The 22,920-nt window shown below is 42.9% G+C and overlaps 4 protein-coding genes across 4 annotated transcripts; all 4 read right to left on the bottom strand.

The window, feature by feature from the left end:
* Window positions 1–127: 127 nt before the first annotated feature.
* uroc1 (urocanate hydratase 1) lies at window positions 128–4,830 on the bottom strand. Its single transcript, XM_049734605.2, has 19 exons — window positions 4,521–4,830; window positions 4,002–4,132; window positions 3,821–3,914; window positions 3,689–3,748; window positions 3,336–3,464; window positions 3,206–3,267; window positions 3,077–3,143; window positions 2,794–2,937; window positions 2,644–2,732; window positions 2,457–2,519; window positions 2,207–2,386; window positions 2,020–2,117; window positions 1,667–1,739; window positions 1,406–1,595; window positions 1,209–1,307; window positions 868–967; window positions 684–765; window positions 487–586; window positions 128–413 (listed from the first exon to the last, which is right to left on the bottom strand). Exons 1-19 carry the CDS (start codon window positions 4,644–4,646, stop codon window positions 273–275), a joined length of 2,028 nt encoding a protein of 675 aa, XP_049590562.1. The 5' UTR covers window positions 4,647–4,830; the 3' UTR covers window positions 128–272.
* A 930-nt stretch (window positions 4,831–5,760) lies between these two features.
* chchd4b (coiled-coil-helix-coiled-coil-helix domain containing 4b) lies at window positions 5,761–6,961 on the bottom strand. Its single transcript, XM_049734607.2, has 3 exons — window positions 6,730–6,961; window positions 6,390–6,488; window positions 5,761–6,204 (listed from the first exon to the last, which is right to left on the bottom strand). Exons 1-3 carry the CDS (start codon window positions 6,749–6,751, stop codon window positions 5,867–5,869), a joined length of 459 nt encoding a protein of 152 aa, XP_049590564.1. The 5' UTR covers window positions 6,752–6,961; the 3' UTR covers window positions 5,761–5,866.
* Window positions 6,962–7,341: 380 nt separating this feature from the next.
* On the bottom strand, window positions 7,342–11,348 carry LOC125977735 (protein transport protein Sec61 subunit alpha-like 1). The gene is made up of 12 exons (XM_049734608.1): window positions 11,192–11,348; window positions 10,556–10,623; window positions 10,409–10,474; window positions 10,219–10,297; window positions 10,001–10,132; window positions 9,812–9,921; window positions 9,465–9,618; window positions 9,218–9,378; window positions 8,900–9,097; window positions 8,620–8,811; window positions 8,484–8,560; window positions 7,342–8,346 (listed from the first exon to the last, which is right to left on the bottom strand). The coding sequence occupies exons 1-12, from the start codon at window positions 11,196–11,198 to the stop codon at window positions 8,160–8,162; spliced, it is 1,431 nt and encodes a 476-aa protein (XP_049590565.1). The 5' UTR covers window positions 11,199–11,348; the 3' UTR covers window positions 7,342–8,159.
* A 2,247-nt stretch (window positions 11,349–13,595) lies between these two features.
* Window positions 13,596–18,421, bottom strand: LOC125977736 (inositol hexakisphosphate kinase 2). Its single transcript, XM_049734610.1, has 5 exons — window positions 17,834–18,421; window positions 15,883–16,114; window positions 15,630–15,793; window positions 15,347–15,522; window positions 13,596–15,232 (listed from the first exon to the last, which is right to left on the bottom strand). The coding sequence occupies exons 1-5, from the start codon at window positions 18,051–18,053 to the stop codon at window positions 14,639–14,641; spliced, it is 1,386 nt and encodes a 461-aa protein (XP_049590567.1). The 5' UTR covers window positions 18,054–18,421; the 3' UTR covers window positions 13,596–14,638.
* Window positions 18,422–22,920: the final 4,499 nt, after the last annotated feature.

The raw sequence follows: 22,920 nt of genomic DNA on the forward strand, positions 1-22,920 counted from the left end.
ACAAAAGTATTAATGCAGTAATGAGAGGGAGGGGGGGCAGAGAGAGCGAGAGTGAGAGAGAGAGAGAGAGAGAGAGAGAGAGAGAGAGAGAGAGAGAGAGAGAGATACCAGACAGACAAGCATGAGCTCTCGAAAATTGATGGATGATTTATTACGAATTACTAAACTATTTTAACACACCTGTATTCTTCTCCGATAATACATCTGCATGAAAGCAATGGCTTTAATTTAAATGTCTGCTGTTTTCATTTGGACTCTCCGGTTCCTCGAGGTTAGCCCTGCAGAGCCCGGTCCAGTACGTGCTCATCATGTACCGGAAAAGGCATAGTGACGCGCAGCTGTCGAACCTCCTCCATGGTGCGCTGGATGGTCTCGTAGGCGTTGGAGTTTCCACACCAGCTGCGCCGGGCCACCTTCACAAACAGAAAAAGTCATTAGCATCAGTCACAAGGCATCTGTCAAATCCACTTTTCTGCATCGTCTCACCCCATTGGACACGTCCCAGTTGAGCATCAGAGAGGCTCGCTTCGCTGCTTCCTCAGAGCCGTCCAAAAGCAAACCAAATCCTCCGTTCATCACTTCACCCCTATAGAAAGTAACAACTCGTTCATGTTACGGGATTCGGCATGGGAGATCCCTGGTTTATACAAATCGATGACACAAGATAACAAACCAAGCCTTACCAGCCAACACCGCCACCATTGTGCAAAGCTACCCAGGTGGCACCCCTGAAGGCATCGCCAACAAAGTTCTGGACTGCCATATCTAGAAGAAGTAAGGAGTCGCTTAGACTGTGGGAATCAAAGTGGGCTATGTGCAATCAGTACTACTCGAATGTGGAAGTCAGATGAGACAACCTACACATACCTGCACAGAACGCAGAGCCATCATACACATTGGAGGTCTCTCTGAAGGGGCTGTCGGTACCACTCACATCATGGTGGTCTCTGCTGATCACCACCGGAGCCTGACACAGATAAGCCATCTCACTTTGAAAAGGTCCATATTCAGTATATATTTTGTATAACTTGTGCAGGAGGAAGAAAAGAACTTAAAATGTGAATGTGTATGCATACAAATATTATTAATACATGTATTTACAATAAAAGAAAAAATATTCAATTAGATAAAAGCATAAAAAATAGCCAACATTAGGGGGGGGGCGGTCATTTCTGTAAAAGTATAATTGGATTAATAAACAGTCTTACTGAAACTTTTCCTTCAGCCACAGCTCTGTTGATGGCCAAAGCAATGGCAACTCTTCCTTTCTGGTCCGAGTAGAGAATTCTGGCCTGGGAGCCCACAACCTGCAAAACGCGGGTGCACACACAACAACACACACGCAGAAAAGAAAATCATCTCACGAGTGGTGATTTGTGAGCCACGTACGAGTGTAGTTAGAAACCATTTTGTGTTTTCCGGCCTCCCTGATCCAGAGGATGTTGTCGTTGTACTGTTGTCGGACTCTATCGGTCACATTGGCGCTCAAATTTTCCAAGACAGAGGCGGCGATATTGTCGGTTACAGCGAGGTCCTGGGGGTCGCCAGACGTGCACACCCAACGAAATGGTCCAAAGCCCAAAGAAAAAATGTCTCTGAGGGGTGGAGACATCAAATGATTGCACACGAGAGAGAAAATGGGATGTCAATAAAATTGACAACTGACCCCATGATGTGTTGGACATAGGATGGGTAGCGGAATTCTGTTGCACCTCCACCAACCTTTTCCACCTCGGCACCTATAAAAAAAAACAATTTCATGTCAAAAATATAAATATAATCTATATAATATAAATTCAAATAATGATGATTTAAACACAATTAAATCCTAGATTATACTTAAAATTCAGTACACTGAACAACATGTGCATCCCAAAGTTGACAAAGGGTCACAATAAGTTCACTATAGCATATTTTAGGTTCATCAAAAAAGTCTATCTGAAAGCCCAATAGCATATCTTTGTTTTTTGTTTTTTTTGTTATTGTGAATACGAGCCAATTTCAAAGTGTCATTTGTACCAGCTCTTTGCGCCTCTAGTAGAAATGCATTGCCATAGTCCCAAAAGAACATGCCGGCATCCGACAATTTGTTGATCGCGTTCACTTGTCTTTGGAGGCTATGGAATAGTAAAAACAGAACGAGTTAGCTTCACAGCAACATACTTTGATTTCAGGATACCATCGCTTTTTGCATAAGAGACGCCACCTTTCTTTGACCATGTTGCGGAATCGACTCGGATCAGTGGACATGAGCTGGTTAGCCTGGCGGAAGCTGAGTTGTACTGGGTAGTAGCCTCCGTTGAAGGGGTTGTGGAGGGACGTTTGGTCTGAGCCCAAATCCACCAGGAGCTCACCTGTCTTCTGGTACTCCAACTGCAGCCTCTCCCTAATCAAGAATACAAGTTTAACTAATGTCTACGAGATCCAACTTTCACTCTAAGCATTGTGGCACTCACCACAAGTCCACTATGTTGCCATGGTAACCCAAACTAAGGGGAGTCTTTGTGGATCTGCTTTCTCTGTAAGCCACCAAAATCAAGTAACCAGTAACTTTACTAAGTTACTGTTTTTTTTCAAACTGTGGGAACACACATGCGTGTTCCTTTTGATAACATTTAGTGATCATGGAAACGTGTGTGCTACCTGACGCGTTTAATGCAGTGGTCCATATCGTCGGTGACCTCCATCAACCAGCCCTGCTCGTGTCTCTTTTTGAGAGGAGCCTCATCCACCTAATGGAGAATCACACGCGTCACACACAAGACCTCCCACCCAAAGCCATCCTGGCATCACCTCCGCGATGACGCCGATGCAACCGGCAATGACGGCGGCTTTAGCCTGAGCTCCACTCATCCCCCCAAGGCCGGAGGTCACGAAGACACGCCCCCTAAGGTCGCCGGAGCCAAGGTACCTCCGACCGGCGTTCAGCACAGTCAGCTGCACACAAAATAAGTACTTCTAATTTGACAACAGGCTCGGTCGAAAAAAATGGATTGCTGTGCAGATAAACTAATCCAGTTTTTATCGTGCTACAAGAATAACAATTTTAACTAAATGAGTTCATTAAAATGCGTACCATAGTGCCATGAACAATCCCTTGAGGTCCAATGTAGCAGTAGCTGCCAGCTGTCATTTGACCATACCTGCAAAATATGCAAATACAGCATCAGAGTAGATTGTAACAAAGAACACCTTGAAGACTTACATTGACACGCCGAGAGCAAACATCCTTTCATATTGCTCTCTGGAGGAGTAGTTTGGAATAACCTAGACAAAAACCAAGAAGATAATCATCACAATAGAATGTGGTGAGTGTGTGTCGTGGTAGCTTGTACCATGCCGTTGGTAATGATGGCGCGGGGCGAAGAGGGCAGGCTGGGGAACAGACCCATGGGGTGACCGCTGTACATGACCAAAGTCTGCTCCTCTGTCATCTCGCTCAGATAATTCATCACGAGACGGAACTGTACGAATGTAAACACACAATATGTTGGCTCTTTCAAAATAAGAGTTTAAGCAATGTTTGACTTTGTAGTCCAAGAAGGCAAAAACATGAGCGGTGTGACAACCATTGGGACTTTACCTTTTTTTTACCTTATTTGTTTATTTATTTTACAAAAAAAGTGGACTAATTTTGCGACATCTTAACTTTTCAAGGATATTATATTTCAATATTAACTAACTGTACCTGAGCCCAGTTGCTGAAAACTTGCCCATTTCCTCCATAGGTGACGAGCTCCTGGGGAAACTAAAAACAAAAAGGCGGTTTGGATTATTTGAGGTAAGAAATTGAATGAATTAAGTTGTGGGAGAATCTTACCTGGGCTACTGCTGGGTCTAAATTGTTCATGATCATCAACATGATTGAGGCCGCTTGGCGTGTGCGGCACGGGTACTCGTGGATGGGGTACGCTCTGAGCAACACGCAAAACTGTCAATATGCTCTCAAGACACTCTTAAAAATGTCATTTGAGTTTCTGATTATTATGTTGTTGTCTTACCTCAGATGTAACACAGGACAAAAGCGATACATGTAAATGTGCCCGTATTGGCGCAGCTCTTGTGCAAATTCTGGTGCGAGTGTTGCATGATGGGTCGGGGGGAAATATCGCAGGGCGTTTCTCAGTGCCAACTAAAAGTGGGAGAAAAAAAATTATAATCACAGCATGTGTATCAGAAACAGGTATAATACGTACACACAAAAAAATAGAGGTCACTAGCTTCTCTTAATTATTGACTGAAGACTTTGCTTCACTTTTGGCCAATCAGTGAAGGACCTTGGAGAATAATCAATATTGTAGTGCAGCATAGCCGTCAACAGTGATTACGCAATAAGTACACCACATGACACTGGTCAACAACTTTTTTTTTTTTTTTTTAAATCAGAGATGCAGTAATATAATAATAATACAATATCTATCACTTGATATGTTCTGGCTCACCAATGACCCAAATGAGGACAATTGACCCAGGAAAGTATTTTCTAGATTTTCAATGTAGCCTTGACTGAATCTACTTACCCGCTCCTCTTGATCTGTAAGGTTTGGGGTCCGAACGGGCGCATGGGGCACATTGGGGTCTCGTCCTCGGTTCGGGGGTAAAACATCCAGAGGTAAGCCGCTGCATATCTCCTTTAGGGTGGCCATCCTGTTAAGTCCTCAATTTAAAAAGAATGTGGAAAGACCGCTGCTGAATATTTGAGGGAGAAGACTTGCGTCTGAGTGGTCTGATTGGCTAACAGGAAAGGATGGTTGGTAATTATTGATCTCAAAGGGAATCTGAAGCGGCTCAAACTGACCTCTGACCCTAGGTACTTGCTTACACAAAAATGAATGCCAGAACCTTTGAACAAGGGACTAAAGTCAGACCATTTTTTGATGGAATGGCAGGTTGGACAGGAAGAAAAAACATCAGCCGCTGGTAGAAAAGCAGCCAGAAAAGCAAGCTTGTATAAACAGCTGGCAGGCAGATTAGGTGACAAAGTGTAACTTTAAAGAGGATGTAATATTTGATATTTGGTTTAGAACGTGACTTTGAAATGTTGGAGTAATTCATGACATTTCTTGAGCGAATAGTGCATGCTGAGAACTGTTGTATGAGGTTTGAGGAGCAATTATCCATTTCAGGTGACATCACAGTATTTTAGATATTTCGGTTAAAGGCTGCATAATTGGTAGAAACTCTTTATGGTGCAGTTAACAATGTTTTATAAAGCACTCAACTCAAATTCAGAATCACTCACAAAACTCAAAAGTAAAATTTGTCTGCATGAGTATTATACTGCCCCCAAGTGGCCAGATTCTGAAGTTTAGGATTTGAAACCACACCTGTATGGAGTTTGTGTTTTTCCCGTGATTGATTTTTTTCCTCCCAAATTAAAATAAAACAAAAACAATACGCGTGTTAACTTCATTGAAAAGTTGAAGCTGCAAAGTTGAATCAGGCAAGCTCAGCCCAATGTGCTTTCAACCACAAAACACTGAAAAATGTAGTCAAAGATCAATTGTATTTCAAAACGTTCAATAGTATTTATTGGTAACTATTTAAGTGACATGAATGCCATTGGAAGAGTTGAGGTAAATACTGTGTCTGCTTTACAGAAGGCTTGGCCCCACTTGGAAGCTCAATTCTTAAATCAGTCTGCTGAATGCAGTACAGTACATGAAGACAAGTGCAATGTACGTGATGCAGGAAATAAACTGAAAGCTTTTTTGTAAAATTATATATAATTATTATAATAATTAGTTCTGTGGTCAACAGTTTGTGTGCTCTGATTATTATTTCCGAATCAGACAAACAAAAAGCGGAAATGGGTAACTAGCGCATCAGGGCCCACCTAAAGATTTTCCCAAACTGATGACAGGTATTAGTTTTCCAGTGAACTCCCTGAACTGGCTTGCGAGCTATTTGAGTCCTGCACGGGGTCAGATGTGGCCTTGGAATCAGAAGCTGTGGCATCTTCTGAAGTCTGCTCTGCATTTGCTTCAGGTATCTTATTTTCTTCTTGTGGGTAGAGTTCCGGATAGAGCTGCATGCACTCTTGCATTGCTCTGAACTGATCCAGACACTCAGAGCCCTTCAGCTCCTCTTTACTGTAATGGAAGCAGGAGAAGGCCTCCTTAAATTCGGTCCCACAGGGACCACTGGCCATCCCACCCAGGCAGGGACAGCTCCAGTTAATCTCCCCACTGGGAAGAATCAGCCCTAATAAGACAGAGATGCTGAGAATTAATTGCTTTTTTTTTGTAGTTTCCACTGTAAATATTGCGCAGTCTAATTTCATTTCGACATATTTACTTGACACTTTTACTACTTTCCTGTTAGTACGGCTGCTGTGGCGACATCTTGTGGGATTAGCGCTACTTTTAAAGCTTATTTTGGTCACTCACCTCGCTCCTCATAAGGATCATCAGGGTCTTCCTCAACAAGCTCGGCGTTGCTGGGTGTTGCATGATCTTCTTTGGTGACAAAGATTATTTTGTCTTTGCCTGTGTGGAATTTATTTTCAATTGAATGGAACGAACAACTGAATCTTTACATGTTACCGACTCAAGGTAACACATTAAAACAAATACAGTAATTCTTATTTGATGCAATGCATTTTCATTTCTAATGCTATAATAAGTTAGAAATTACATTTTGAAGAACTGTCTCAAACTTATGGCATAAAAACTTCCGGATACAAGTAGTATGAATGAGTTAGCCGAGCTAGCACAGCGCGCTGCTTACCCTCTTGCCTGACAGTAGTCATTTCTTCCCAAAATAAAGATGAACAAATCGATTTAGTGCAGCAGCAGCAACCCGTCGGGTACAACCGATGTCATTGGAACATGTCACAGACATACAATTGTGTCACGTGTTAAGCATCTTTAACTGTTTCACAACGACGGGCGATTATCCAAGCGGTGTCTCGGAGGAGCTAGCCGCGTTCCCATTGACAGGAAGGGAAAAGCTAATTAGCTTTAGCACGGCTATTCTTCTTAGTTGTTTTTAGGGATTGGTAAACACCCTAATGGTGCATTACTGCCACCCACTGGTAGGGAGTTTGGCTCCTGGTTTTACTTTTGAGGAAAATGGAAAATATAATAATGTAATTATATCAATTTCCCTCACATATTACAATACTCTTACATTCTTTGTGAACTGTCAGAAAATTGTCCTCTTTTGCTTATTCATGATTAAATTAAAAACCAGGCAAACATTACAAATACAACTGCTATAACCTGGGAAGTGACTGCCTGTTCCCCATTGTCACCTGGGTTTGATCATGTCATGCTTTTTTTAAGTCCAAGTCACAGTGTAATAAATTACCTTCCAAATGATTATCATGTGCAACAATAATTTCTTTTTTTCCAAAATTGTTTTATTTGCAAATGTTCGTTCTGAAATGTTTTCATGTTTGTACATATTCCAAAGACTATTATACACTTAAAACAATTCCACATTGCCTATTTACACAAAACAATAAATTATCTGTCGAGGGGGAGGGGGGGTTTAGCCGGTGACAAAATGTTTCTCGAAACAGACAATAAAAACAAAGGAAAAATTAAGAACATGAATAGGACCACTGAGTTAATACTGAAGCTCTCGGGATTGCCTTTTTATGAAAGAAGCAGTTGGAATTCCTGCCAGACACAAATGTAAGCCTCACATCCTTTTTTCTTCACTTACATTGTGTTCCATTAAAAACATCCACAGAAGCATCAATTGGTAAGATCTGACACAGTTCAGCCAGCTTCTTGCACCTTCTTAAAATTTGCAGCTCATCAGGAAAAAAAAGCAAGGTGGATTAAGAATGTATAAGCTCTGTGTGATAGTTGTCATGCGCACAGCAAGCATTGGGGCACCATCATCCCAGCATACCGAAGTTCTATCATGTTGGTCAAAGAAATAAATCAAAAAACCTCAATGTCCCTCGCAAAGGCAGTCTTTAAATGAATATTGGGGAGCTTCAAAATGGAGCAAAAAAAAAATCAACTGCCATGTCTTTTTGAGGATGAATGGAGGTAGCACAAATTCTGTCATCTCACACGTCCAACACCTCATTTGATGTGAGAATCCAAAAAGTCCTACTGACGGGAAGCTGATGAGGGGAGTGCTTCACAAAGGTGTCAAAAATACGCAAGAGGCTGATAAGAGTTGCTCAAACGTGGGAATTTCTAAAAGAAATATCCTCCTAGACTGCCTACTTCACTCTGCTCTTTGACAAAAATCTCAAAGTACTGATAAATGATGGTGACAGCCAAAAGGATTCCCGTGCCGGAGCCGATAGCGCCGAGGAAGTCAGCCATGACCGACAGACCGCCAATACACAGCCCGCCGAATGCAGCCGCAGTCGGAATGTACCTAAAGTAGAAATAAAGTTGAATTAATACTCATGAAAAACAATCTATCTAAATATAGAAAAGTGTCATATTTTGAGTAACGTAGCAAAAAAAACTCATGGATGCAAATCAAAATAGGTCTTTCATTAATGATTTTACCTGTTGAGTTCATGGACCATGGAAGTCTCCCTGTGTCCCCTCATCACCATCTGCTGCTCTTTCAGCTGTTTTGCCACCTGCACATCAAATTCACACTGAGATGTCTGCACATGCAGTTAAAGAAATTTGATCTTACATCTTTTGCGGAGGAGCCCGAGACTTCGATCCAGGTTTTGGAGAAGAAAGCGCATGATCCGAGCATGAAGGCAATATAGATAAGGGCGTGCACTGGATCCTCTAGAACTGATCCAAATGACTCAGGCGGGGAGAGGTAGTAACAAAGACCACCCACGGGATACGCCCGAGCTGGACCGCCACTTGAAGCGTCCTAAAAACACAAACATTGCTGTTAACAAATAAAATGTATTTGCAATGAGTGTAAAATGTCAATACTAGAAAATAGGAAGTGTACTTACAGACCACGTTCCGAGCAGATTGACCAAGAAGTTGCCACTGAAGCGTGTGGACAGCATCTGGGATATGACGTACAAGTTGGAGACCAGCGCTGATTGCAGGATGATGGGAATGTTGGAGGTGTAGAAGAGCTTGATGGGGTAAGTGTTGTACTGGCCGCGGTAGCGAGCCGACTTGATTGGCAGATCAACTCTGAATCCCTGTGACACAAGGCGAGAGAGAGGTCAGGAGATCTTTTGACAACACTCCCCACGCATGTCGTAAGCGCCTGTTGGGAGCTTTGGGCGGGACTTGCGCCCACACGAAAAAGAAGAACTCACTTGAAAATATATGACTACGCCAAAAACAAAGACGGTGGCAATGAGGTTCATGAGGTTGGGCAGGTTCTGTCTGTAGAAGGCCTCTCTCAGGGCGCGCACTTTGTCCGTCCTGGTTGCCAGCAGATGGAAAAGGGCGATGATGGCTCCCTCAAATTCTGTGCCTGCAAACGTCATCACCATAGCAAGTACAATTAAATACAAAAAAGTCAAAACTAAAATCGGGACTTTCCGTGCAGATTCGTCTTACCTCTGCCGGTGTTCACAGTGGTAGGGCTGAAAGCCTTCCAAACGATGGTTTCGCAAATGTTGGTTGCGATGAACAGTGAGATGCCCGAGCCGAGACCGTAGCCTTTTTGGAGCAGCTCATCCAGCAGCAGTACGATCAGCCCGGCCACAAACAACTTTGGAGGAAAGATGTGCGTTGTTAACAGCTTAGAAACATTGCATCATATCAGGATTTGCTAAGTGACAACAAGAGGAAGTCACACTAACAAGTGGGCAGATGAGCTCATTCGGGTGATAACATATCAAAAGGAAGGTGAGTAACTAGCTGTCTCTCCAGTCCTTTCGCCTTCTCCTTTAAGTTGGTTGTACCTGAATGATGATGAGCAGACAGATACCAGCTCCCATCTCTGAGGGGTCACCATACATGCCAGTCATCACGTATACAATAGCCTGGCCAATGGTGATAATCATTCCAAACACTGAAAGAGATCAAGAGGCATCAGACGCCTGTCTTGACTTCAGTCACCCAAGTGAAAATAGTGGTGGCTTTATTCATACGTTTCTGCGCTCCATTAAAAAGGGCTCTGTCTTTGGGTGTGTCTCCAACTTCGATGATTTTAGCCCCAGCAAGGAGTTGCATGATCAGGCCGGAGGTGACAATAGGGGAGATGCCCAACTCCATCAATGTGCCTGAGGGAACACCCCCACATTAAACAGTGAAGTAGTCTTGTGCTACAGGAAAATATTGAGCATGCTCATACGTAATAGACACACACCTCGATTGGAGGCCAGAATCACTCTCATCCAGTAAAATGGATCTGCAGAGTCTGATGACATGATGCCAAAGAGAGGGATCTAAAAGAAGAATAGGATACATTTCTGCAAGCTGCACGAGTACTTCTCATATCATGCAACAGAATTGTTGAAAAGCATCATGTTTAAAATAACACAAACTAAGAAACTCACTTGGCAGCAAACCAGGAAGATAAAGAGCGTGATGGCGGTCCATAGAACCTTCTCCCTGAACTGGATCTGAACCAAGAACATTGTAATAGGTTTTATTTACAACACACATACAGTTGCGTGACCTGTAGTCACTGACTGAACGCATACCTTTCTTTCAGGTTTTTGGATTTCTGGCAAAACTGCGCAGAATGGCTTGATCACTTCCAAGAATTTGACTGAAATCAAACAAATATGAACATTTCTCAGATGATTTCAGCTGCTCACCCGTGAGACGTGGCAATGATCAGGGGCGGACTTTACGCTGCGAGTAAGAATCGTCGTTGATAAACGTGAAAATCAAAACAATACCGACCAAATAAAATCAATCATCAAGCCCCACTGCAGCACAAATGTTTGTTTACAACCGCTAACTGATGATAAACATCGGGAATTGACAATGGGACGTCATCGGTGTTATGCGTCGTCATCACTAACTTATCCGTCAATGGATTTGAATGAGTAGCTAGCAAGTTAGCATCAAACGTTTACAGTCAGCCACGCAACAGCCCACGGGTCTAAATACCCCACACAAACAACAAATACGTTGCTTTATTCATTTTTCTTAATTAACCACCATACACCAGCAACATATAAACATAAAAAGGGCGACATTTCTACGGCGCTAGCTAGCAACGCCAGCTAACACGCTAATGTGCAACGCTACTACGTGATCGTTTACTCGACTCTCAAACCACAAAACTGACCAGAAACTATGTTAAAGTTAAACAACAAGAGGATACTCACTACCCATGGTGTCCCGAATGTCCACCTGAATGTCCTGATTGTTAAAATAGACAGTCCAGCACAGCGATCAATCTGGGTCGACACCGGCCGGGAGTGTGCGTGTGTACTGACAAGCACAACAGACACGTCACCATCACTTCACGCGAGACAAGCTTCTTAAAGAGACAGTACACCAAACCGCAAATAGAGACCAGTGTACCCCCGCATATTCGCGGATTTCTCTTTATTTAGAAGACGTATATTTTTTCACTTTATTTTCACTTTACCTTTAAATTTTACAGTTACAAATAATCACCTCAAAGTAGCAAAATATGATGACAATGACAAAAAAATATATTGTGAAATTGTGTTATATCCTCTGAGCCAGGAGACAGCAGCAGAGAACTGTAGATGAGATGTTCACCGATGAGACTTGCACCAAGGAGTTACAGTCCTAACTCGAGTTTCTCAACCTTTATTAAGCCACTGCAACAATTTTACATCTCACCACACACTACAAACCAAAAATATTTGTTTACTGTAATTTCTGCCACCTAAAGGAAAATCATTTTATTGTTCTGTTTGTCACTATACGTCACTGGCATAGCTAGAAAAAAGGTAATTAATTATAGTATTTGGGACAAATTAAAAAATTCACACCCCTCATATAATCACTGAATGACCATTTAAATCATTAGCAAACAGATTATAATTGATGATTAAAATACAGATTAGTCGGTATCAATCACAAACACTCGTTAGAAGATAACTATGTCCTTAATAAGTAGAGCAAACAAAGTCCATTCTGTAATAATGAAGAGGTCGTGATAACAGTTGAACACTTTGAGATGACACTAGAAATGAATACATGGTTTACAGTATGTGTGGTTTGGCTGGATTGGGTCTTGCTAGGCTTGCAACAACATCTGTACATCCCCCCAACATTCTTATGTAACATGTGTAAAGGTCATGTGACACCTGTATATTGCGTCATTTGTTGCAGCAGCACAGATATTGCAGAGCGTCGAATTATCAAAATGCGTCACAGGACAAAAAAAAAAAAAGCCGACTTCACAAAAGAAAATACTGTGAGGCACAAACTAAATGTACCCATCCAAATCAACTATTGAAATTGAGATAGAGATTAATTCAGATTACCACAGATGCTGCCCTTCTTTGACCTGGGCTATTTTTAACTCCTCCAGGATAATTAATCATGCTTGCACTGTCATGTGCAGCAAAATATATTCCCCCTACAGCATTTTCTTTGGTTTCTGTTTTATAAGAAGCATCATAATCATTATCAGGCCTTCACACGCATACACACTCACACACGCATGCTTTGTGCTATAACTCCTGATAATGTAGGCCAGCAGTTTCTGGAAAGTCGCCATTCAGTTTGTTCTGCCAAAACAGCATAGATATTCCACATACACGTAAAGAGTGATATTTGGAATAAATAGGGAAAATCTTTCTTGAAAATGTTAAAATGCTGACATTTTATATTAAAAAAAATAAAATGATGAACAACGATGATGTGTGTGCATGCTACTCAGCAATGAGATAAATATTTCCGCAACCTTTGAACTGTGACGACTTCCATGGCATTTATGAACATAAAAAAACCACGTGTGCACTGCTGCCCCACCCATGGTACACGTTTGCATAGATACGAAAGTGTGTCCTTTGAGCCAATGATTAAATCGTCACACACCGTTTGTGTTCAAATATACGAAGCTAAAAGTGTTGGGACATTGCATTTTGTTAGCTTGGTATCCTTGGAGGCCTACAAAATAAAATGTTCTTTGTGCGTCATAAATGAAGCAATATTATTGTAAGTCACTGAGGTCATGGCCCACACCATCCAGTGGCTTTAGTTGTTCTTCCAGTATGTTGCATAACAAGCAAGATCCAGGCTTCAAAACTGATCACATTCCAGGGAATTTGACAGATTACAGTTTTTGATTAAAGTTAGCCACTCGGCTATTTGATTGTTTTTGCCAACAATGTTCATTTCACGTCATGCAGCCTAATTAAACAGAGTTTAATCAAAGTAGTTTAGTGCCTGTGACAGGCAGTTGAAGAAACTCTTTGTTACGAATGACACAATGCCCACGCAAGACTGACAATGGACTCTTGTCTGATAAAATACATTCCATTGCTCAGCATGTTCTTTTTTTTTTTCTTTGTCCTAATGGTGAGTGGGCAGTGGCCAACACCTTTCAATGCTTCCTGCGAACTTTCTTGCACAATCAAGCGTGTGACATCGCTGCAAGATAGGAATTTAATTAATGAGGGTGCAGTTTGGGCTAGTGTAGACGTGCACTGCTTCCCTTTTTTGGATTTTTTTTTCTTGAAATCATTTATTGCTTTCGTGCTCGTTTTGTTTAACTACTTTACGAAAAACTGGAATAACTACAAGTCCTTACCACAAATGAATGTCTTTATTTTCAAGACATTGCTAATGCACAGGTGTACAAGCGAGCTTTTCGGCTCTCGCAATAACAAAATAAATTCAGTATAACAAGAAAACATACAACAGTGGTTATTTGGAATGTGATTTTTTTTTTTCCATTTTCAACAATGTTTTTTTTTTTTTTATAAATAGTCTCTTGGTAGGCTAGTCATTTCAAATCAATAAATTCTCTTCAAGTCCACATTTAAGGAATGAATATGAGAAATTCCAAGAAAAAACACATTGGGAATTAAAAAAAAAAAATCTTTTTTTTTTTTTTTTTTAAAAGGACTGTTGGAAAAAGGCAAAGCCCTTCTTCTGTCTCCATCTTGTCCATCCTGTATCAAGAGTCCATCAAAATATACGATTGGACACGAAACGTACATTTCTTCCAAACATCAACATAAACGCAAAATGTCCTTATGAGGAGCTTTCACTTTAAATTGCTACAAGGCAGCTGACCTAGCCAGCCAAGGTCAGCCCTTAAAAGTCCCTCCCCCAGAGTATGAATGTGCAATACTCCCAGTTGTAACTGCACTCCCCTAAAAACACCAACTAAACTCACGCCACAGGTAAAAGCACCATGTCAGCCTCTTTGAACTACAGTACACTCAAATTTCAACCATCTAGCACGCTGTTTCTCTCTCAGAGAGAATGCACAATAAAAGGAACCTGTGTGTGCCGCAGGAGGAGGTGGAGTGTCCTTGGATGCTACAAGTCTGTTGTGAGACCTCAATCTCGGTCCTCCTACTACACGCTAAAGAAAAGGAGCAGTCTCAAAGAGGATAAAGTGTGAGGAGGGGCTTGGGCGGCCCCGTCCTCTGGCGGGTAAGGGTGAGCGCGGGACCCACCGCGCACTCTCCCTCCTGATCCCGAGGGGGTCCGAGGTTCCCTCCAAGCGGGCGGGCAGGGTCGCACCGCCGCGGCGGTGCGCCTCGGAGTAGCGGGGCGTCGGCACATCGGGCTCATTCCCCAGGATTGAAATTCAGAACATGCGGTCTCCGATGCGAGCCTCAGTCAGTGCTGTGATCCTCCAGCTGGGAGATGATGGTGATCAAGTTCTGAAGGCCGAAGATGAAGCCGCTGTCCTGGCCCTCGTGCACCACGCTGTCCTCTCCATAGTGGCGGCAAGTCGTGTGAGCAAAGTCGATCATGCGCACGTCCACGGCGGCGCTGCTGGAGTCCGCCGGGCTGTGGGCGGAGCGGCCACTATTGCCGTTGCCGCTCCCCGTGGCGCCGCCAGCGCTGCAGCCCGCCGAGGAGGAACGAGGGAACCCGAAGGCCCCTTCTTCCTCTTCCTCGTCGTCAGACAACTCATCCTCATCCCCCTCCTCGCCACCGCGGTGTCGAGGTCGAGATGGCGTTCTGGGAGGGTCTCCGTCATAGATGATGAGCAAGGAGCTGGAGTAGAATCGGTACGACTCGCAGGACTCCAGAGCGGCTTGCATCTCGCGGAGTCGTTGCAGCACCGGGGACAGCAGCTCGCGCCGCAGGCGACGTCCATTATGGAAAAACTGGTAGAGGGCCTCCTCGAACCCTGCGAAGGTCAGCTTTCGCCCGTGGTACTTATTCATGAACATGAGCTGGTCGGAATCTGATTGGTACACCTGCGGGCATCGGGGCGAAAAATGTCGACTAAGTCAGACCACAAAAATAAGCAGACAAAATCCAGCGGCGCAATTTGACTACGACAGGACGGGCGACCCGGGTCTTGATCTTACCTGCATGCCGCAGAGGCGCACTCCGATGGAGGCCGATGTGCTTTGTTGACACTTGCGGATCTGATTGGCTTTCTTCTCCTCTGAAGCGTCATCGCCATGCTGGCGGGTCCCCATCTTCAAGTCCAACACACATGGGATTGTGTAACGCCATGTTAGGTTCTCCAAAAGGATGAACTCTGTGAAAGCGAGTCAAGGAATGCACGACACAACACAAGACCGATACGACATGCGCTTCCTATGAACATGTTGTCACGTTTCCACAACGAAAGCGATGAAAGGATACTGTATTGGTTCCGGTGCTTTGCGTTGTCCTTCATCCTCTGTAAATGCTGCTGGTGACATTTCAGACTCCAGGGATTGTGTTTGATCTGGGGCACCATGTTGCCCTTCTCTAGGCTTAAGTACAGGACCTCTGCCTGCTGATGTGCCTGGACGTCGTCACGGTAGCTAAAAAGAAAAGCACACAGACAAAGAAAGGTCAGCGTTTGTGTCACAAATTGCTTTTGCCTTTCAACATGCAGCAAGGAAACTTTTACCTTATGATCTTATCTTCTTTCCGGCTCTGTCGCGCTCTTTCTTTGCTATAGTTGTCGTTTTCTACGTGCAAAGGGGACTGCTTTTTGTTACTCCGTTTCGACATCTTGCTCTTGGGCTCGCAATCTGTCGAGGGGTCCTTGTTTTCCAGGTCGCCTGTTTCGCTATGAAGAGGGTACGCAATGAGGCACAGGTTCCCACCCTCGTCCTCTTCGAAACTGACCGACACCACACCTGTGAAAAGGACAGCATTGTTTAAAAAAATATATTTACACTTACACAAACACACCAGAGGACATCTGAACTTTCATGAATATCATGTGAATCTTGCAAATGAACTTGCTCAACAAGGATCAAAATCATGAAAGTATAACGAAGAAAAAAATACAGGGCCACAAAAGATCAAGTAATAAAAAGACAGACAAGGCTTGAGTTTGTCATTCAAAGCATTTATTCAAAAATTGCAAATCAAACAGAGTAAGCAAGATTACAGCTCATGCATTTAACAGACATACAAGTTCAAAACTTTGACATGGACGTATTGTCCGAGCAGAGCAAAACACTTTGACAGGACAAGGCAGCTCTTTTGTAAACGATTGCGTTGCGTTAAATCTGCGTGGCCGAGGACCCAGCAATCATGCAGCTTCTCACGCTTGACGTCATCTGTGCTGAGATCAGCATCCTTAGGCCCTTTCGCCTCCACCAGTTTGGCCCGATGGAGACTTGCACAGTCATTCCACTCCAACTAGCAAGTATGGGAACTTGTGACTCAACGGCTCTTTATTAATTGAATACGGAGGCAGCAGAGGTGAAAATGCCAGGAGTGGACGACTGTTCTTGGGAACATTATTTGGAAGATGTAGGAAAAAGTTTCATCATTGTAATGTCTTAGCAGTATCAGCTAGTCCTTGAAATCTGCCGTGTAACTGCTCAGACATCACACACGCGTTCTTTTTATAGTACCGCGCCGCATTTCGGCAGAGTCAAATTACATGGATATTTCACCTCCTTAATAGAGGCCTTTGGATATGTGAACCAGTGTACTAAATGTCATTTGTCTAATCGGGTATTAGAAAGACCTAGTGGACAGTTAGGACTACTACAATAAAAAGGTGGATGGGGGACTAATTGTCAGTGGTTAAATTGTGTCACTGTGAGTGTCGCTTTACTCATTCACTGCAGTGTGTTTCTTTTGATTAAGCTACTTTTTAAAATCTCTTTACGTTGCTTTTAAATGTGACTTTAAAAGCTTTGAAGTGGGCTTTTAAATAAAGCTGCCTTGTCTTGCTGACTCAGAGAACTCTCTGCGCCATTAGTTTCTATTGCCTAATATGATATGCTTAAAAACATTCCAACAAAGTTAAGAGATAGATTTGTATTTTTTTTTTAAATGGTGACACGAAGATTAATTCACCTCTGTCCTGATAATGAATACCAGCTTTAGAACTAGTAGCACTAGCTCATACAATTCAAATTTATTTGCAGTAGGACTCTTTTATTAGCCCATCAAATTTCAAATATGCTAGCGGGCCAACAATAATTAAAATAATGGACTCGCAAAACTTAATTGATGGGTTCTGTACACATTAGTCAACAGTCCAGTCCTGTTATAATTTTTCCCCTGTATTGATAGTTTCTTCATGTGTGACATAATATGTAAGGCCAAGGTACCAAAGGCAAGGCCCGTCCCTGCTTTTCCATCAACTGCGAACATGACTAGGGCATTAACATCTATAGATGACATTTCCTAGAACGTTGAATGATTGTCACATTCTGTTCTTGAGGCCCTTTCAACGAATCCTACCGCAAACTATTCAAGCCAACATCAGTCTGTAAATGCTTGAAAGCGTTACGTAATGCTTAGCATGCAAATGAGAAGCATGCCAGCTAGCTTGTAACCGCCATAATGGACGAGTTCCGTTGCGGGCACTCAGCTCCGGGAGTCGGTCTTACCTTTATACAGCGGGGTGAACTTCCTCATTTCGGCGGGGAGGCTCTTGTAGAACTGATGCTCGCGGGGAATAAGCGGCTTGCAGATGGTCTGCTCCCCGAAGCGCAGGACGCAGGAGTGCCCCCCCACCTGGTGCACGAAGGGTTCAAGCATCACCCCCTTTTCCGAATAGGGAGTTCCATCCGCCTGCATGAGGGCTTCCAGAGCGGGACTCATCCTCATTCCGCATCGGACATCAGAGCGTGGTGGACCCACGTCGCAAGTGAGGCAAGGAGCTCCGGCACTCGCCTGGCTCCCTATCCTGGACTTGTTTCCTATGGGGCCCACAGGGGGCGCTGCCGCTTACCTAGTCGAGCGACTGCGGGGGAAAAAAACAAAGCCTAGGCAGGAAGGACGGAGGCAAGAAAACCCTTTATTCCCTACGCCTGGGACAGTGTATATCGCTCTTCTGTAGAACTATATAGCTTGCGCGACTAATTTCGTGTCATCAAACGCTACGTGTGCGTCACTAAAGGCTGATAAAAACGTAATGGCTTAATATGGACGTTTCCTGTCGCGGTGCTGTGGCTCGACTGACGTACCAGCAAATGTCGCTGCCTGGTAAAGAACGGGAAGCCCCGCCTTAAAACCACGCCTCCTCACTGAAGCTCAGCCAATCACGGAGGCGCTCTTGTCGCTGGGAGGAGATAAGGCATCTCGAGAGGATCACACAAACAAAGAGGGGGGAGAGAGAAAAAAAAAAACAGTGGGAGGGGAGAACAGGAAAAATACTAGACAAAAACACAACACTGAAGACTTTCTTGGGAGGGGGTGCGCCTGGTGGTGGTCGTTTACTCATTTTGCAGGTTTTTCACTTTTGTTGCCCAGGAGACAACCTGCAGCTTGCATATAAGGTTTGCACTTGGTCTCAAAATGTCAACGATAGTGAACAAACCCAAAAAGCGCATGTAAATACACATCAAGTAGAGGTATGCATGAATTGATTACAGAACAGCTACATTATATATCATCACAATCACAATCAGCGCATTTGGCACTGAATACAAGTGAGCACGATCATGTCACATTTATAGAAATCACCAATATTTTATACTTTAAAAAATGCAAGATAGCTAATTGCACCTGTGTCACGCATCATCTGGAGCAGTTCAGAATTATTCATCCAATAACATGCCAAAAACGTGAAAAAATAAGCACATAATATAAATCATATTGCTACAGACGTGGTCGGAGTTGTTTAACAAGTTTTGCTTTGACTCGCCAACCTATCAGAGGACAGAAAAATGCATACAGTTTCTTGGAGGACCAGAGGTGGGAAGACTAACAAGTGGAATTTCATAGAACAAATATAAGAATGTAGGTTTAAAGTCAGCCAGTGCTTATGATTGTGTTGAAAATACATATTGGGGCACGCAGCCTTGTAAAAAATCATCCAGATTTAATTACATTAATTATTAGTAATTAAATTAGCTTGTTCACATGTTGCCCACTGCATTGCACTAAAGCCTCTCAGTGGGAAACATGACACGCAGTCTCTCTCTCCCTCCCTCATTTGTGCTCAAAAGCTGACCATGTACACAGTGTAGCAGTTCGACGTCTCATGAGAATTGTATGTCCAAACTGTAAACCTTGTTAAAGAACTTACGTAGTGGCAACTTGTGTGACCGTTTGACTCCAGACATGCTCACCAGGTACTCTGTGTGGTCACAAACTGGAGTTTTCAATACATCAACTATAGGTCATGGGTGTCAAACAAAAGGCCGGTGGGCCAGATCTCCCAAAACTTGCCGCAATCTTCCTTGGCCTCTGTTCGAAACAAGCTATAATAAAAATCCACTGCATTCTGAATATTGTGAAATGACAGCTGTTCACATTAGCATTTTGTAACTTCCCGATGGCAACCCTAATGATTGTCTGTGATGAAAACAAGTTAGACACTTGTGTACATTGGGGCTAATTAATAACATTGCCTGACACCTTCACCCAAGCAAAACATTTTTTGGGCGGTGGAGTTGTTGACCAGTGTGTGGGGTGGATGACATATTGAGTCAGGTGTCCGTGGACGTCGGTTGGTTCTAGGTGTAACAGTGGTTAGTCATAACATAGGTGATGTTTATCATTCTAATATGTATCCACCAAGCATAATGTGTAGGGGCTTAAGTGATGTAACCTTCTAAACATGTCGAGCACGTGGGCAAGCTCTTCCTTGGAATTCCGCCTGCACTTGTTATCGTGTTCCCATTAGTATCACACGTGTGACACATTTTGAATCAATGTGCCACATAACGCGCATTCTTATTGTAGATAACTCAAGTGATGTAATTTCTCTTATAAATGAATCTGAAATTTGCAATAAATAATAGTTTTGGAGTGATTGTCAACTTAATGGGTCAGACTAGTGTGTTGCTGGTTACAGTCTCATTACACTAATCTCTGATGTTCCAGTTCAGCACTGGGATTACAAATGGAAAGAAAGAATCCCAGAGCCAGACAGAGAAGGGATTAAATGATCAGCCCTTAAACAGGACACCAAGTATTTTCTCTCTTGCTTTTCCTGGGAAAATATTTCCAGTAGTCTGTGCTTGAAAAGTTAGAGGCTATCACCTTGCTGCACACAAGTATGTCTGGACCTTGTAGGCCAAAGAAAATGCTTTTCCCTAAACTGTAACGAGAAACCTGGCCGCATAGAAATGTCCATTGACGTCGTTTTGGCCTCGTCACTCTGGCCTCACTGTTTCGTCAGTGTTTTGTTAGCTCCTTTCATGTCATGGGTCCCTGCGCATGGACAATAGACGCGGGCAGTACCACCGGGTCCTCAGACCAGCAATGACTCAGGGGAGTGATGTAATTTCCAACACTTTTTCCACACACATTGTACATTTCAGCAGAATTCCAACCACAGTAGGTCTCGTAAGAAGACTCCGGGATGCTCATCTTCATTGTAACCTAATTTTACAAAGTATATTGCTATGGCTCGAGAAAAACATGAACCTTCCAATGGTCTATATTTTATACATTGTGAATAATCTTCCAAACATGTTGGTGGAATTGAAAATGTAGGGGAATTTGAAGCCTTTATTTATGGACATTTTCTTTCACTTTCTTTTTCCACGAAACTGACTGTGATACGGCTATCTTAATACATTTGGTTTCATATTTCTTATCTTATCTTACTTTTGTAGCCTACATTTACATTCATACAATGGCATTATTTGGAAGACAAAGAAAAGAAATAGCAAACTGCTGGTGCTAATTATTTCGTTTTGTTTGTTCTTCAGTTCTCCTAAAAATCTCTTTTGAATGTCAACATGTTTATTTGTTTACTATTTAAAGGCACTCACATATGAACTTGATGTTTTCTGTGAAATCTTTAAGGCAATAAATCTCCGATTGAAATTGTAAACAATGGACTTGTTTTCATTTTTCGCAACTTTATCTCAAAGCTATTGTTGCTGTCCTCTATTGCTCCCAAGAAACAGTAAACATACGGGAAGAGTTTATAAGCCAAAATGTGTCGTTACGCAAAGCATGGATTGAATTTCAAGGTTGGGGGAGTCACACGGCTTTGTTGTAGTTAGTGGACATCCCATTTTCATCCCATTGGATCTATGCGTCCTCCCCCTTCTTTCCCCAACACGTGAGCAAGCGAAACATGGCTCAGGGTGATAGCTTGCTAGAGAAAGGGGCCTGCTCCATATGCTTGTCAAATGAGGCGCTAGCAGTGTTAATAGCGAATGTCAAAGGTGCGGCGACAAAATGCCTCGTCAAGGACAACCTTGTTTACAACCACGCGCTGCAGCACCCAACGTCAAATCATTTCTTATCATTCCACTTGTCTATGACGGAATGTGATTCATCTGTTTGAAAAGCATTTCTTGGCAATCATAAAACGTGAGTAAAGTTATAAAAGCATAATTCACGACAAGGAAATGTGTATTACTGCGAAACTGAAAAGTGTAGCCAACATTTAGCCTTTGTGTGAAACATGGCTTCTTATTGGTTGGTAGCTTATCCATGCGTTATCTTTTTATCTAAAGAAAAAATTAAATCCAAAATTTAATCAAAAGATATTTCCCACTAGGCAATCCTAATGCCCTGTCGGTGATCAATGACATTTACTCAAACAGCCATCTTTAGTTTTCAAGGTAAATAAATAACTCAGTCTTATCCTCACAACACAAAGGGCAATCTAGCAAATGTAAATACTCCAACAATAAAGTCCCTTTGTGCTTTTAAATTTAGTACATAGACGTCACATTCCATTATTGCATTGGAGGGCCTACACGTGCAAATATAGTTGGGTGAGGTGGAAATCACCTGAGCAGTCTCACACATTGAGATTACATTCTTCAAGTTCACTGACACATTCCACACATGCATTCCGGAAGCTTGGCATAGCCCATTCCCCTCTAAATCATGTCTTTGCACAGTGATGATGCATGGAAACACAAACGACTGCAGATATTGACACATCATAACACGTGCCACATCTCGATAGGTCAAAATATTCTATCAGTGACACGCTATAGCTTTTTAAAATCAGAAACAGTGCAAAAACAAACAACATAGGCGACTAAATACAAGAGCAGGAGATCACGTGCGGTGAAAGCTGAGAGCGTGAAATAGCCCTTGGCATCGTGCCAACATAAACTCGCCCCTCATGACCCAAAAAAGCCCCTTCCGAGAGGCCTCGATGAACACAGCCCATGTCTTGTCAACAGGTTACTGCAATGTTGCGAGATCAAGCTACGCTATTAGCACGTTAGCCCGTCTGTCAACTAACAACAGAACCATGACCCACTTTGCCTCGGTTCAAGGAGGAGGACCTCACCTATGAGTTGTGTTTGTAAACACATGTCATACTGCAGGCATGGTTGAAAGAAAGTGGAAAAATAAATCACATAAAGGGCAAAACAGTTTGTGTGGAGCAGCACTCACATGAGAGTGAAAAGACATGTAACGACTTGTAAACAGTGACACCCTCAGTTTGATGGCCTACTTTTTTCTCGTTGTGGATCAATGCAGGTTCATCACTGGTGTGTCACCATGGGAACAGTTTCCAGAGGACATGTAGCCATGACAGCACTGT

Source organism: Syngnathus scovelli, chromosome 11 (assembly GCF_024217435.2).
Source record: "Syngnathus scovelli strain Florida chromosome 11, RoL_Ssco_1.2, whole genome shotgun sequence".
Lineage (NCBI taxonomy): Eukaryota > Metazoa > Chordata > Actinopteri > Syngnathiformes > Syngnathidae > Syngnathus > Syngnathus scovelli.